Genomic DNA, 12,789 nt, shown 5'->3' with positions numbered 1-12,789 from the left:
TCACCACCTATTTGGATCATTTGTTGTTCCCTTGTCCCTGGGTTTGTTAACACCACTTCCTTTCCCCCCACCTCCCCCTCTCCAGTGTCCCCCCGAACTGTCGGTCCCATTGTTTTCTCCTCCAGATTGTTCATCCAGCCTATCTTATTTAGACAGACCTCCGGAGATAATAACATGCACAAAAGCAAGACAGAGCAAAACCAAGCAACAATATACAACAAAACAACAACAACAAACCAATGACAACAAAACACAACAAGAAAGAAAAGCTTGTAGTTAGTTCAAGGTCTGTTTGTTGGCCTATAGGAGTGTTTTCCTGTCGAGTCTGATGGGGTGCCAAAACCTGGCCCCAAAGTCTATTTTTGGTATTCCCTGGGGACTTCATTGCTCTGTTCCCCTTGCTTTTCTGTTGCATGCCCTTACTGCTTTGCCTCGGTGTGGTGGGATCAGATCAGGCGCAATTTCCACACTGTGTCTCCAGTGTTGTCCCCTGTAGGGCTGTGAGTCAGTGAGAGATGTCATGTCTCATAGTGGGGCCGGCCATATGGTCTTCTCTGTGGATTGGGTGCTCTGAGCAGGAATATTGTTGTCAAGGCTTGGTGGGCCAGGATGTCCTCCACTCTCTTCTTCCCCCTTAACTTGCTCCCATGTGCTCTGATCAGACATGTGCCTCTCCCTGAGCTGCAGCTTCAGTGTTGTCCTCTGAAGTAAATTCTTCTGGGGGGAAGGGCAGCTGTCCACGTAGTTAGGATTGGGGCTGGCTCTTCTTTGTCTTCTTGAGCTGACCTTTGAAATTTTCTGTTAGCACTTTGACTTCATCACTTCTTGCATTTGCCTTTAGCTACTCTATGATTACGGGCAAGTTTCAGAGTCTCTTCTAACATCCACTTGATTCTTTTCTTTCTTTCTTGTATTTTTTAATGACTTTTTGCTTTCTGAATGAATGATGTTCTTGATGTCACTCTACAGCTCGTCAAATTTTCTGCCAGTTGTGCTCAGTGTAGGGACTCAATTATTGATATGCTCTTGCAATTCAGGTGGAATAGATTCAAGGTCGTATTTTGTTTCTCTTGGACTTATTTTCATTTTCTTCAGCTTGATCCTGAACTTACATATGAGCAATAGATGGTCTTTTCCCATCAGTCCCTGGCCTGGTTTTACCCACTGATATTGAGATTCTCAGTCTTCTCTTCCCACAGATGTAGTAAATTTGAATTCTGTTTATTCCACCTGGAGAAGTCCATGTGGATAATTGCCTTTTGGGTTGTTGACAAAAAGGTATTTGGTATTAACAAGTCTTCAGTCTTGTAAAATTCTATCATGCTATCACTAGCTTCGTTTCTGTCACCAAGACCATATTTTCCAACTATTTTCCCTTCAGCTTTGTTTCCAACTTTTGCTTTCCAATCACCAATACTTATCAGTGCATCTTTATTGCCTATTTAATCAATCCAACATGCCAAGTTTTTTTTTTTCTTTTTCCTGCATGTATGAAATGAACCTTGTAGGCATCTGTCTTTAGTTTCTATTTTCTTTCTTACAATTTCTATGGTCATTTTAATAAAAGACCTCTTTTATTAAAAAATTGAAGGGAGCTTAAAATTAGTCAGATTCAATGAATTAATGTTGACCAGCATGTCACTTTTCAGAATCTTTTTTAAAAATTCAAAAAATTTTTCCATAATTTATAAAATTTGATTCCTTTCTTAAAATTCCACCTCCTTTTGGTTGAATGAATCCTGGAGTACCAAAACTGTTTTTTAGGGATTTTGAAATCTGTATTAGTTTTGAAAGTCAAGTAGAATTTCAGTTTTATAAATTCAGATGTTAAGAACTTGAACTACTATAAGATATTTCTAAATTATTAATTGTATTTGCATGTGCTATAATCTTGAGTTCATGTCTTGTTTAATTGATCACACTGAGTCTTTTGATTCTCTTTCTTTTAATATAATCCAGAAATAAACAGCAGAAAATATTACAAGTACAATAAAGAGAAGACATTGAAGTGGCTAGAAAAAAAGGTAGAGTACCTCTCTAAGTGCTTTATGGTCAAATAAAAATGTAATGCTCCTTTTTAAAAAGACAGTAAGTCTAAATTCAGAGACCACATTATATTTCCATCTAAAAGAAATATCCAAGGATGAGATGAAATCTTTTCATTTTATCCTTCCTTGCTCATGTCTGTCCAGTCAGCATAATGTTCTTCTCTGGCTGAGATCCCCCTCCTCTGAATGCCTTGCTCTTTGTGTAAATGTGAACCTCCAGTCTACAGCAGACCCAGTGTGTATTTGCTGCTGTCGGCCTTGCAGGCATCTCAGTGATCAACGTTACCCACCAGCAATCAGGCAGGGCATAGATGTCATGTTTCCCAAACTCACTGGCTGGACTAGCATTGCCTTTGAAATGGAATGGACTGGAAAATAAAACAGGATCGTATAGAATTGAATGTATCAAGAATGTATATTCCTCAACTGTGCTTACTTTCTTAATTTCCCATAAAGTGAGAAATCTGTATTATTTACTTTGTTCAGAAAATTACTGCATATAAGTAATAGCACATACTTGTGTAGTATTTACTCTGTCCAATTTTATTGTAAGGGCTTTATATATGTAAAGTCATTTAATCCTCACAGCAATGGAGTGGGTACTATTTGTCTCCCTCTTTCACAGATAGAGACACAGAGAAGTTAAGTAACTTGCCCCTGGTTGTAAAACAAACCCAGCATCCTGGTCCGAAAGCCAGTGGTCTGTCTGCATATGAGATCCAAGTATTGCAGGTAGCTCACCTTTTCTCCAAGTGTGCACCTGGCCCTCATCTTCCGACACCCGGGCCTTCACATACTTCCTACGGGATCTTCAATGGATTGAGGATGATCAATTAAGCTTTGAATTTCTAAATTTAAGCTAGAAACACCCTGACTATTCCCTATTTTTTACTTCATAGGTGATGCATACTTCAGCAGCCTTAAAAACCAATAACATAAATGTTGGTGCCCGAGTACAGTCTGCCTATTTCTCAGGTGACCAAGTATCCAGTGATAAGGAAGGTAAGGAAATTATTACTTCATAAGAAATGATTTCCACTCTAGTAAGTTGATGTGTGAATGCATCTCTTAATGTGTCAGAATTTTCACATCAAAGCCTCACATTCTTGTCAACATGTTCTCACAGATCTTGTGATCAGTGTGTGCCTTATTTCCGTTTCAAGTACTAATTATATTATTGATCACTTCTGTCATTCATTCATTCAGCAAGTGCTCATTTTCCATTAGTGGTAAGAACAACCCTGGCCTAATGTCATCGAAAAATTTGCATAGAAATCTGTCAGATGGAAACTTAAAGTGCTGTATTAACTTTAACCAAACATTTAGTAAAATGTTAACTTATGAACGAGGTCAACTCTGGCAACCATTGGGTCCCAGGCCTTTTGTCACATTGGCACATACTCCCTCCAATAAGTCTCATTTCAGAAAGGAGTCTTGAACTTGTCTCCAAAGCCACATAACCTCCAAATGGCAAAGCTTTGCTCATCGCCAAGCTATCTCACTGTTCACTGTTTTTCATGCTCCGCGGATGAGATAGGCCTCTCAGGAGCCAGGTGTTTGCCATTTATTCTCAAGAGGCTTCTATCCTCCTGCCAGACGTATTTTGATTGTAGATGAAAATTGATTCACTTGGTAGATTTTTTTTTTTCCTTTTAGGCTACTAAGTTATATATATTATTTTGCTTTTTTCTCTGGAATACCCTCATTTTTCCATATATTAAAAAACAGACTAAACGTATTGCTAAAATTTTGTTCTGACTCCTGGTGACTCTATGTGTTCCAATATACGCCACAGGGTGTTCTTGGCCATGATCTTGACAGCAGCAGGCTGCTAGGCTTTGCTTCCAAGTTATGGGTGGTGGTTTTTGTTAAGTGCTGTTGAGTGGGTGCCAACTCACAGTGACCTGTACAACAGAACGAAATTCTGCCTGGTGCTGGGCCATGCTCCCAATTGTTCTTATGCCTGAGTCCATCCGGGCAGCTACTGTGTCAATCCATCTGTCCAAACTCTTCCTCCTTTTCAATGTTTCTCCAGGGACTGGTCTCACCTGACAGCATGTCTAAAATATGTGAGAGCAAGTCTCACCATCCTTGTCTCCAAGGTGCTGCTAGGTGCGCTCAAACTACCAACTTCTCAGTTGGTAGTCAGGTGTCAACTGTATGCCACCCGATCACGTTTTTATATGTATAAACCCAAACCACACCCCATGGCTGTGGAGTTCCAACTCACAGTGAATCCACGGGCAGAGCAAAATTGCTCCATAGCATTTTCAAAGCTGTAAATCTTTACAGAAGCAAACTTCTTAATTTTTTATCTCAGAGCAACTGTTGACCTCTCTGTTAGCAGCCTAGTGTTTAATACTCCATACCACCAGGGCTCCTTTTATATCTATACTCATTGCCATCAAATATGTTTGTATTGTTTCTTTTTCCATTCTGCTTTCTTTCAGAGGATTATATTCGTTATGCCCATGGTTTGATATCTGATTACATTCCTAAGGAATTAAGTGATGACTTATCTAAATATCTAAAGTAAGTATTATTCCATATGGATTAAGCTTCCCATGAATCCTCTCTGAGCATAGACCCAGGATGTGAACAGACTTGCTCTCTTGCAGAGGACGATGGGAAGTGGATTATTGCTGATATCGTTAGGTTAAAATTTAACACCTTATCTTTTGATTTCCCTTTTGATCCTTTTAAAATTGGTTATAATTTTTAACAGTTACTACTTTCTTTTCTATTGAGATTTTTTTGTTTGTCTTATTTTGTTATTATTGATAGTTTTCTTTTGTTTGCTTGTGTTTTATATGTTTTCTTGTGGATGAAATCCAAGATAGGTAAATCTGTAGAGACTGTAATTGGATTACGGTCTTTGGGGCATGGCAGGAGAGGCTGAGGGAAATGGGGAGCTAATAACAGTAAGTACAAGACAGAAGAAAATTTCTAAAATTGATTGTGGTAATGATTGTACAACCCTTCTTGATATAATTGAATTATTATGATATGTGGATTATGTGCCAATAAAACTGCTTAAAAATAAATAAATAATTCACCTGCAGCCTAAATAAAGTACCTTTGTGTGCTTAGTTTTTCCAACAATAGAGATTCCTTAAGATTTTTAATACCTTTATTTTTTATTAGAGATTATTCTTGGGTTGTGTTGTGTGCACTAGGATTCGGAGTTGATTTTTAGTGAATAGTGCTTAATTGTGACAAATTGATAGCTGGATACTGATTACAGGAGTTGGTAATCATTAGGATTGAAATTATGGGCTGATATCATTTCACAGAGTCCCTGGGTGGTATAAAAAGTTAACTTGCTTAGCTGCTAACCAGAAGGTTGAATATTCAAGTACAAACAACGATGCCATGGATAAAATGCTTGGCAATCTACTTCTGGAACTCCATCAGGGTAGCCCACTGGAATGCATTCTGCTCTGACATGCAAAGGGGTGTCATGAGGGGGAGTCAACTCCATGGCAACCGGTAATGATTCTAGAGTCTAATGAGTTACAATTATCCTCAATTAGACTTAGCTAATTTGGTTCTCTCTTAGCATGGTGAACAGAAAGAAAAACGAGAAACAGAGTAGATGGCTTGTAGAATATTTTTTTAAATTAGATTTTAAAGTTTAAGATCATTTTCACTATCATCATTAGATACTCACTAAGCATCTTTATTGTGCCAAACCTTTCAAACCTGTGTCAGTCTGGGCTGACTAGAGAAACAAATGCATAGACATTCATATGTGTATAAGAAAACTTTATATACAAAAGCAGTGAATATTGAGAAAACATCCCAGCCCAGGCCAGATCAAGTCCATAAGTCCGATATTAGCCCATACGTCCGATACCAATCTTAAAGTCCTCTTCAGACTCATGAAACACATGCAATGATGCCGAATGCAGAAAGCTCACGGGCCAGTCGGTGGAAGGTCTTGTAGATCCATTGGCGATGTAAGCATCTTGGCACTGGCAGGGGTCTCCACATGGCTCCTCCAGCTTCAGATCTCTTGCGTAGCTCCATGTGTCTTGTCAACGGGAATATCTCAGAGGGAGTGAGTGTGTGTCCTGCCTCCAGCGAGCTATTTATCTCCTTAGTGCCTTCAAAGAGGTCATCAAATGAGGTCATCAAGCTGCAACCTGATTGACAGGCTAAACTTCACCCCTTCACTCTTCAGTCTCAAATTGACACCAGATTATGTAACTACCACAAAACCTAAAGAAGTAGCACTGTAATGAATTGAATTTTGCTTCATCCCACCCCACCAAAAAATGTGTCAATTTGTCTAGATCATGTTTATTAATATTATATAATTATCATCCATTTTGACATCTTTTTGTTTTATAGTATGAAAACCTTTTCTTGACTTTTTATAATGGTGATCTCATATAATATTCATATTTTTGTGGTTGACTAACTTCACTTAATATAATGTCCTCCAATGAAATGATTAAAATATATATGTGTATGTGTGTGTGTGTGTGTGTGTGTGTGTAGGCCATATATACTCGAGTATAAGCCAACCTGAATATCAGCCAAGGCACCTAATTTTACCACCAAAACTGCATTAAAAATGTGCTGAACAAGTACTCCCCAACACAAGAACACTTTGTTTTAACAATTCGGCAGTCTGAGATGCTCACCTGCCTGGCACGATCACTGAAGACAATGGGTGCACAAGAAAATGTGGTGAAGAAAGCTGATGGTGCTTGACTACCAAAAGATATAGCACCTGAAGCCTTAAAGACCTGAAGATAAACAAGCAGCCATCTAGCTGAGAGACAACAAAAACCACACAGAAGAAGCACACCAGCCTGTCCCTACTCGATCACTTAGGACAAAGGGAGTGCATTAGCAAAAGTGGTGAAGAAAGCAGATGGTGCCTGGCTATCAAATGATACAGCATCTGGGGTCTTAAAGGCTTGAAGACAAACAGGTGGCCATCTAGCTAAGAAACAACAAAACCCACAAGGAAGAAGCACACTAACCTACCCCAACACGAATGCTGAAGACTAAGCGGGTACATAAGCAAATGTGGTGAAGAAAGCTGATGGTGCCTGGCTGTCAAATTATATAGCGTTTGGGGTCTTACATGCTTGAAGATAAACAAGGGGCCATCTAACTGAGAAACAACAAAGCCCACATGGAAGAAGCACACCAGCCTGTAAGATGACAAGGTGGCAAAGGGGTCAGGTGTCAGGGATCAAAGACCCAAAAAAAAAAAAAAAATCATAACATTGTGAATGAGGGGGAGCGCAGAGTGGGGACCCAGGGCCCATTCGGGGAAAATTGGACATCCCCTTGCAGAAGGGCTGCGGGGAGGAGAGCAGCAAACCAGAGTGCAGTGTAGTAATGATGAAATATGCAATTTTCCTCTAGTTCTTAAATGCTTCCTCCCCTCCACTACCATGATCCCAATTCTACCTTACATATCAGGCTGGACTGGAGGATGTACACTGGCACAGATAGGAACTGGAAATACAGTGAACCCAGGACAGATGAACCCCCCCAGGACCAGTGGAGAGAGTGGCGGTAGTGCGAGGGTGGAGGGAAGGAGAGGGAGAAAGGGGGAACAGATGAATGGTCTACATATGGCCTCCTCCCTGGGGGATGGACAGCGGAGAAGTGGGTGAGGGAGACGTTGGATGGGGTAAGATATGATAACATAATAATAATTTATACATTATCAAGGGTTCAGGGGGAGTGGGGAGTGGGGAGGGAGGGGGAAAAATGAGGAGCTGACACCAAGGGCTCAAGTGAAAAGCGGGTGTTGTGAGAATGATGAAGTCAACATATGTACTAATGTGCTGGACACAAATGACATATGTACGGATTGTGATGAGTTGTATGAGCCCCTAATAAAATGATTATTAAACAAAGAGAGATGGAACTAGGAAGAACGGCTGATATACTAGCTACTTCAAAAAAATGTGCTGAAAAACTCAGCTTATACTCGAGGATATATGATATATATATTTAAATCCCCTCAGGTTCATTTAGGTTATATTTCACAGATTCTTCATTATTCTTTAACGTTGCAAAGTGTTCCATTATGTGTATGTGTCATGGTTTGTGTATCCATTCTTCCCTTGATGGTCATTTAGGTTGTCTTCATGTTCTTTGCTACATGAATAGTGTTGAAATGAATTTGGGTATACATATATCTATTTTTGTGTCAGATCTTTTTTTTCTAGGGTATATACTAAGTAGAGAGATTGCTAGGTCTTAAATTACTTATATTCCCAATTGTTTGAGGAAAGCCTTACTGCTTTTCACAAGTGGTTGCACTATTCAGACTTCACTGTGTAGATGCACATAAACTGCCTCCAGCAGGCTAAGAGGGGTTCCATCTCGACACTTACTTGCCAACATTTGTTCTTTTCTAAGTTTTGAACTTTGCTGTTCATGCTGGGACAAAATGATATTTCCTTGTTGGCTTTTGCATCTGTGAGTGGCTAATTATTGCAAGAATCACTTCATGTGTGTCTTGGCCACCTTTTCATGTCCTCTTTGGTAAAGTGTCTCTCAATGCCCTGTCCATTCAAAAATTAGATTATTTCCCTTGTTTAGGTGTTAAAGTTTTCTATACATTTTAGAGCTTAGTTCCTAATCCAATATGTCTTTGCCAAAAAAAAATTTCCCCATTCTGTACAGGGTTCTCTTTTCATTCATTTTTAATTACTTTTTTATTAATTGGGAGTTAATGCAAATTTCATATCATTCCATAGATCACTCACATCAAACAATTGTATAATTGCCACTACAACCAGTTGCCAAACATTGTTTTTCTTCCTGGACTCCTTGACACCATCTCCCTTGTACCCCACCACCACCCCGTACACCCCGCCCCCACCCCCGAAACCCTAATTTTACTTGCTGTCCCTATAATTCATCAATCCTGGGTTTCATATACCAAAACACACAAAACCATGTAACACAACTTCAAGAGGGTGACCTTCACTGACATATACCTCTGAGATATACCCTAATATGAGCAAACAAAAACAAAACAAGAATAGAGAAGATGTTGGCAACCAGATCACGTCCAGCATGCATCAGTTGGGAGATCAACTGACAAGCTTTTAACTGTTCAATGCCTTTGATATTCTGTAGTCATCTCTCCCGTGCACTCTGTTTAGTAACCACTTTCCTCCCATCCATCTTTTCTGGTTAGAGAGAGGTCACTGGAAGCTTATTTCCTATGTAGTTCCCACAAATGAATCTTGGACTCCCACTCTCATCCACTGCCTTCTGCAAACCAGATTCTCACAATGTAGGTGCTGATACGACTCCCTCCTTCAGCTTTGATGATATGCTTTACAAGCCTTCGGTGGCTGATGATGGTGTGCTTCTTCCATGTGGACTTGGTTGCCATCTCTTTTCATTCTTTGAGTAAAATCTCTTAACGCACGTGTTTAATTTTTAGCAGGTTCTAGTCATCAGGTTATCCTCTCTGGTTTGTGTGTTTTCAATGATATTTGATAGTATCTTATTGCCATGTATTAGGGCCTCTAAGTTTGCCCTGATTTTTTCATCGATGATCTTTATCCTTCTAGGTTTTATATTTAAGTCTTTGATCCATCTTGAATTCACTTTCATATGCATGGCTTGAGGTATAGGTCCTTGTTTTAAATTTTTCTAACAACTTAGATATCCAGTTTTGTTAGCACTATTTGTTAAAGAGGTTATCTCTTCCCTAATTTAGTGTGTCTGTCTAATTTAGCTGTTTGTAGTTGGATTTACTCAATTCTGCTCCATTGATCTATTGTGTCTGTCATCGTACCAACACTGGGCTTCTTTGATTACTGTGGTTATGTTTTGAGATTGGGAAGCTTGTTCTTTTTTAGCAGTGCTTTGCTTATTCAGTCTCTTTCCTTTTCGTATAAAGTTAGTGATTAGTGATTAGTCAGTGATTATCTCTTTAAAGAAGGATGTTGAATAATGAATCATCATTGCATTATATCTATTGATTTCTTTGAGTTGTGCTGACCTTTTCACAATGTTAAGACTTCCTAATTATGTGGATCTTCTGGTTTCTGGTACTAGTATTTGTGATGGAATAAAATTTCTTAATATGGCTCCTCTACCCAAGTGTCTGGGTGGTGCGACTATGCAAATAAGATGTGTGCCACACTAAAAGAGAGGATTGGTCACTTTTCATTACCCCTTTGCTGTAACAACAAGTCATCTTCGAAGCAGTAAGAGAAGAGAGAAACATGAAGGAGAACCTTAGAAGAGCACATTCAAGATCCTGGAATTGGCTGAGGCCTCCAGGACCAGATGCATCCGAATCTCCGCCACTCAGAGAAGTTTCACGGAGCCTATAGCCTGTGAAATGGAGAGAGACTTGGCTGCTGGCTGAGGACACCAGTGACTGTAAACTTACTGTTTGCTGATCCTGACTCGTGGTATCCTATTAACTTTCCTGACAATGATTGATGCCAAGGAGCCGCAGCCACACAGATGTGTTGAAAGGAGACAAGCCTTCTCTCAGAGCCAACAGCGATAGGAAAACCTTTCTCCAGCTCTGAAGTTGGACTTCTAGCCTCCTAGACTTCTAGACTCCTAAATTGAGAAAAGAAATGTGGTAACTAAGACAAACCCAATCGGATTCCTTGAGGTAATTTAGAATGTCTGGACTTGTGTGCCATCCTTTATAAAGCTCTCTAATATAAAGACTTTACCTTATGTGGTAGGTACATAAGGTGGTGTCAGCTTGAGATGATTAAGAGTGAAGGGCTGGAGTTTAGTCTGTCGATCAGGTCACAGCTTGATGACTTTATTTTGGAGGCACAACATAGATAAATTCCTCACTGGAGGTCAGATACACTCTCTGCTTGGTCTTCCTGTTGACAAACCACATGGAGCTTAACTGATGGAGCCAGAGCCCTGGAGCTGGAGGAACCACATGCAGACCCATGCCAGCACTGAGATGCTTCCACTGCCACTGGATCCATAAGACTTTCCACCCACTGGCCTGTGATCTTCCTGCATTCGGTGTCATTGCATGTGTTGAGTGAGTTTGAAGAGGAATTATAGACTGGTATCAGACATATGTGCTAATATCGGACTTACAGACTTGAACTGGACTGGGCTGTCTCCTTAATATGTAGTTACTGTTTATATAAAACTCTTCCTTATACACATAAAGCCTCTGGCTTTGTTTCTCTAGTTGACCCTTAGGTTTTAAAAACACACCTTGGGTTTTAAAAAATGTGTATATTCTAGATATTGGCAGCTGTTAAAATTTTATGTATGTAATGGATTGATGTTTTTTCCTCATCATAATTTTTTTCTTCGCCGATACATCAAGCTAAAATAAGTTTTTAATAAATGTAGTTGATATTTTTAGCAAATTCCATAGGACTACCTTTAAAAATAAATATATAAAAATCTGGTCCCTATAATAGTTAACGTGTGTTGAAACCTGCATATCCCGTTGTTTAATATCTAATTAATATCTAATTAATATTAATTAGATCACTTAGCAGGTGTCTTACTAAAGGCCTTTTTACTCCTTTTATTTATTATTTTTTTTATTAACTTTCTGTGAAAATGTGGGGAGAGAGTAATAGGTCAGTTAACTTATCTGTTATGAAAAAAGTAAAGCTTACTTTTCTTTTTGTCAGCAGTTAGAATAATTTTCATTTCATTTTAAAATCTATGCTACATTGTCATTTGTGAAGAAAAATAATCCAGTACCAAAAAGAAAACTTAAGGAGGATAAAAAAAAGACCGCATTTCAGCAAATAGGCACTAACTACTTTGTGTTTTGAATTCAGACAATTCCAATATAAAGGGTTAAGTAGCAAAAGGAAGATTCAGGCATGTGAAGAATTTCATGCTTTACACTATGATGATTGTATTGTAAGATACATGAGGATTGTATAGTGTGGTTTTTTAAAGAAAACTCTCATTGCCATTGAGTTGATGGTGACTGCTAGGGACCCTGCAGGGCAGGGTGGAACTGCCCCTGTGGTCTCTGAGACTGCACCTCTTCACGAGGTCAGAAAGCCTCCTCTTTCTCCCATGAAGCAGCTCGTGGTTTCCAATGAACTGCTGGCCTTTTAATTAGCAGCCCGATGTGTAAATCACTCTGCCATCAGAGCTCCTGCCATAAGATATATGGGGATTTTGAATCCGTTTACTGTTTACCTAGTCTTTCTCTTTACTTGTCCATGACAAATCTTGACTATGATTTTTGTTTCTGTAGGCTTCCAGCACCTTCCGCTTTATTGCCAAGCCCTCCATCAAAGGTAAGAAACTGTAACTAAGATATCTTTAGGGTACTTGGAACAATGTTACACATTCACCACACAGGTCTAAGCTTATTCTAATTGAAGCATACTAAATTCTCCTTTTACTAGTGCCATTCTGTAGAATACAGGTTCTACTGGGCTTTTCATCAGTACTTTAAATTTTGTTATTAGTTGAGATTTAATACATATAACATTCTATATTTCAATCATGTCAAGTAGAACTATAGTTGCTACCACAGTTTCCAACCATTCTTTTTCCACATGGACTCCTTGACATAGTCTTCCTTTTCACCCACCACCTCCACTCAACCCCTCCCCCAAGCCCTTATTCTACTTGTTGTCCCCATAGGTTCATCCCCCTTTCTACCCCACATTCCCTCCACCCTCCAGGCATCGCCCCTCTCACCACTGGTCCTGAAGGAGTCATCTGTCCTGGATTCCCTGTGTTTCCAGTTCCTATCTGTACCAATGTACAT

At 39.4% G+C, this 12,789-nt stretch overlaps 1 protein-coding gene across 2 annotated transcripts in view; it reads left to right on the top strand.

The window, feature by feature from the left end:
• RNASEH2B (ribonuclease H2 subunit B) overlaps positions 1-12,789 on the top strand; it is a 102,831-nt gene that overhangs the window by 57,530 nt on the left and 32,512 nt on the right. For both annotated transcript variants that reach the window (XM_045283793.1, XM_045283794.1), the window contains exons 6-9: positions 1,960-2,024; positions 2,948-3,050; positions 4,499-4,580; positions 12,268-12,310. In XM_045283793.1, coding sequence (XP_045139728.1) covers positions 1,960-2,024; positions 2,948-3,050; positions 4,499-4,580; positions 12,268-12,310 — 293 coding nt within the window. The remainder of the gene's footprint in view (positions 1-1,959; positions 2,025-2,947; positions 3,051-4,498; positions 4,581-12,267; positions 12,311-12,789) is intronic.

The sequence above is a fragment of the Echinops telfairi genome, unplaced genomic scaffold (genome assembly GCF_000313985.2).
Source record: "Echinops telfairi isolate 266 unplaced genomic scaffold, ASM31398v2 ScPeMD7_7467;HRSCAF=8505_0, whole genome shotgun sequence".
Classification (NCBI taxonomy): domain Eukaryota; kingdom Metazoa; phylum Chordata; class Mammalia; order Afrosoricida; family Tenrecidae; genus Echinops; species Echinops telfairi.
The sequence above is the reverse complement of the archived record's forward strand: the minus strand, read 5'-3'. Positions and strand labels throughout refer to the sequence as shown.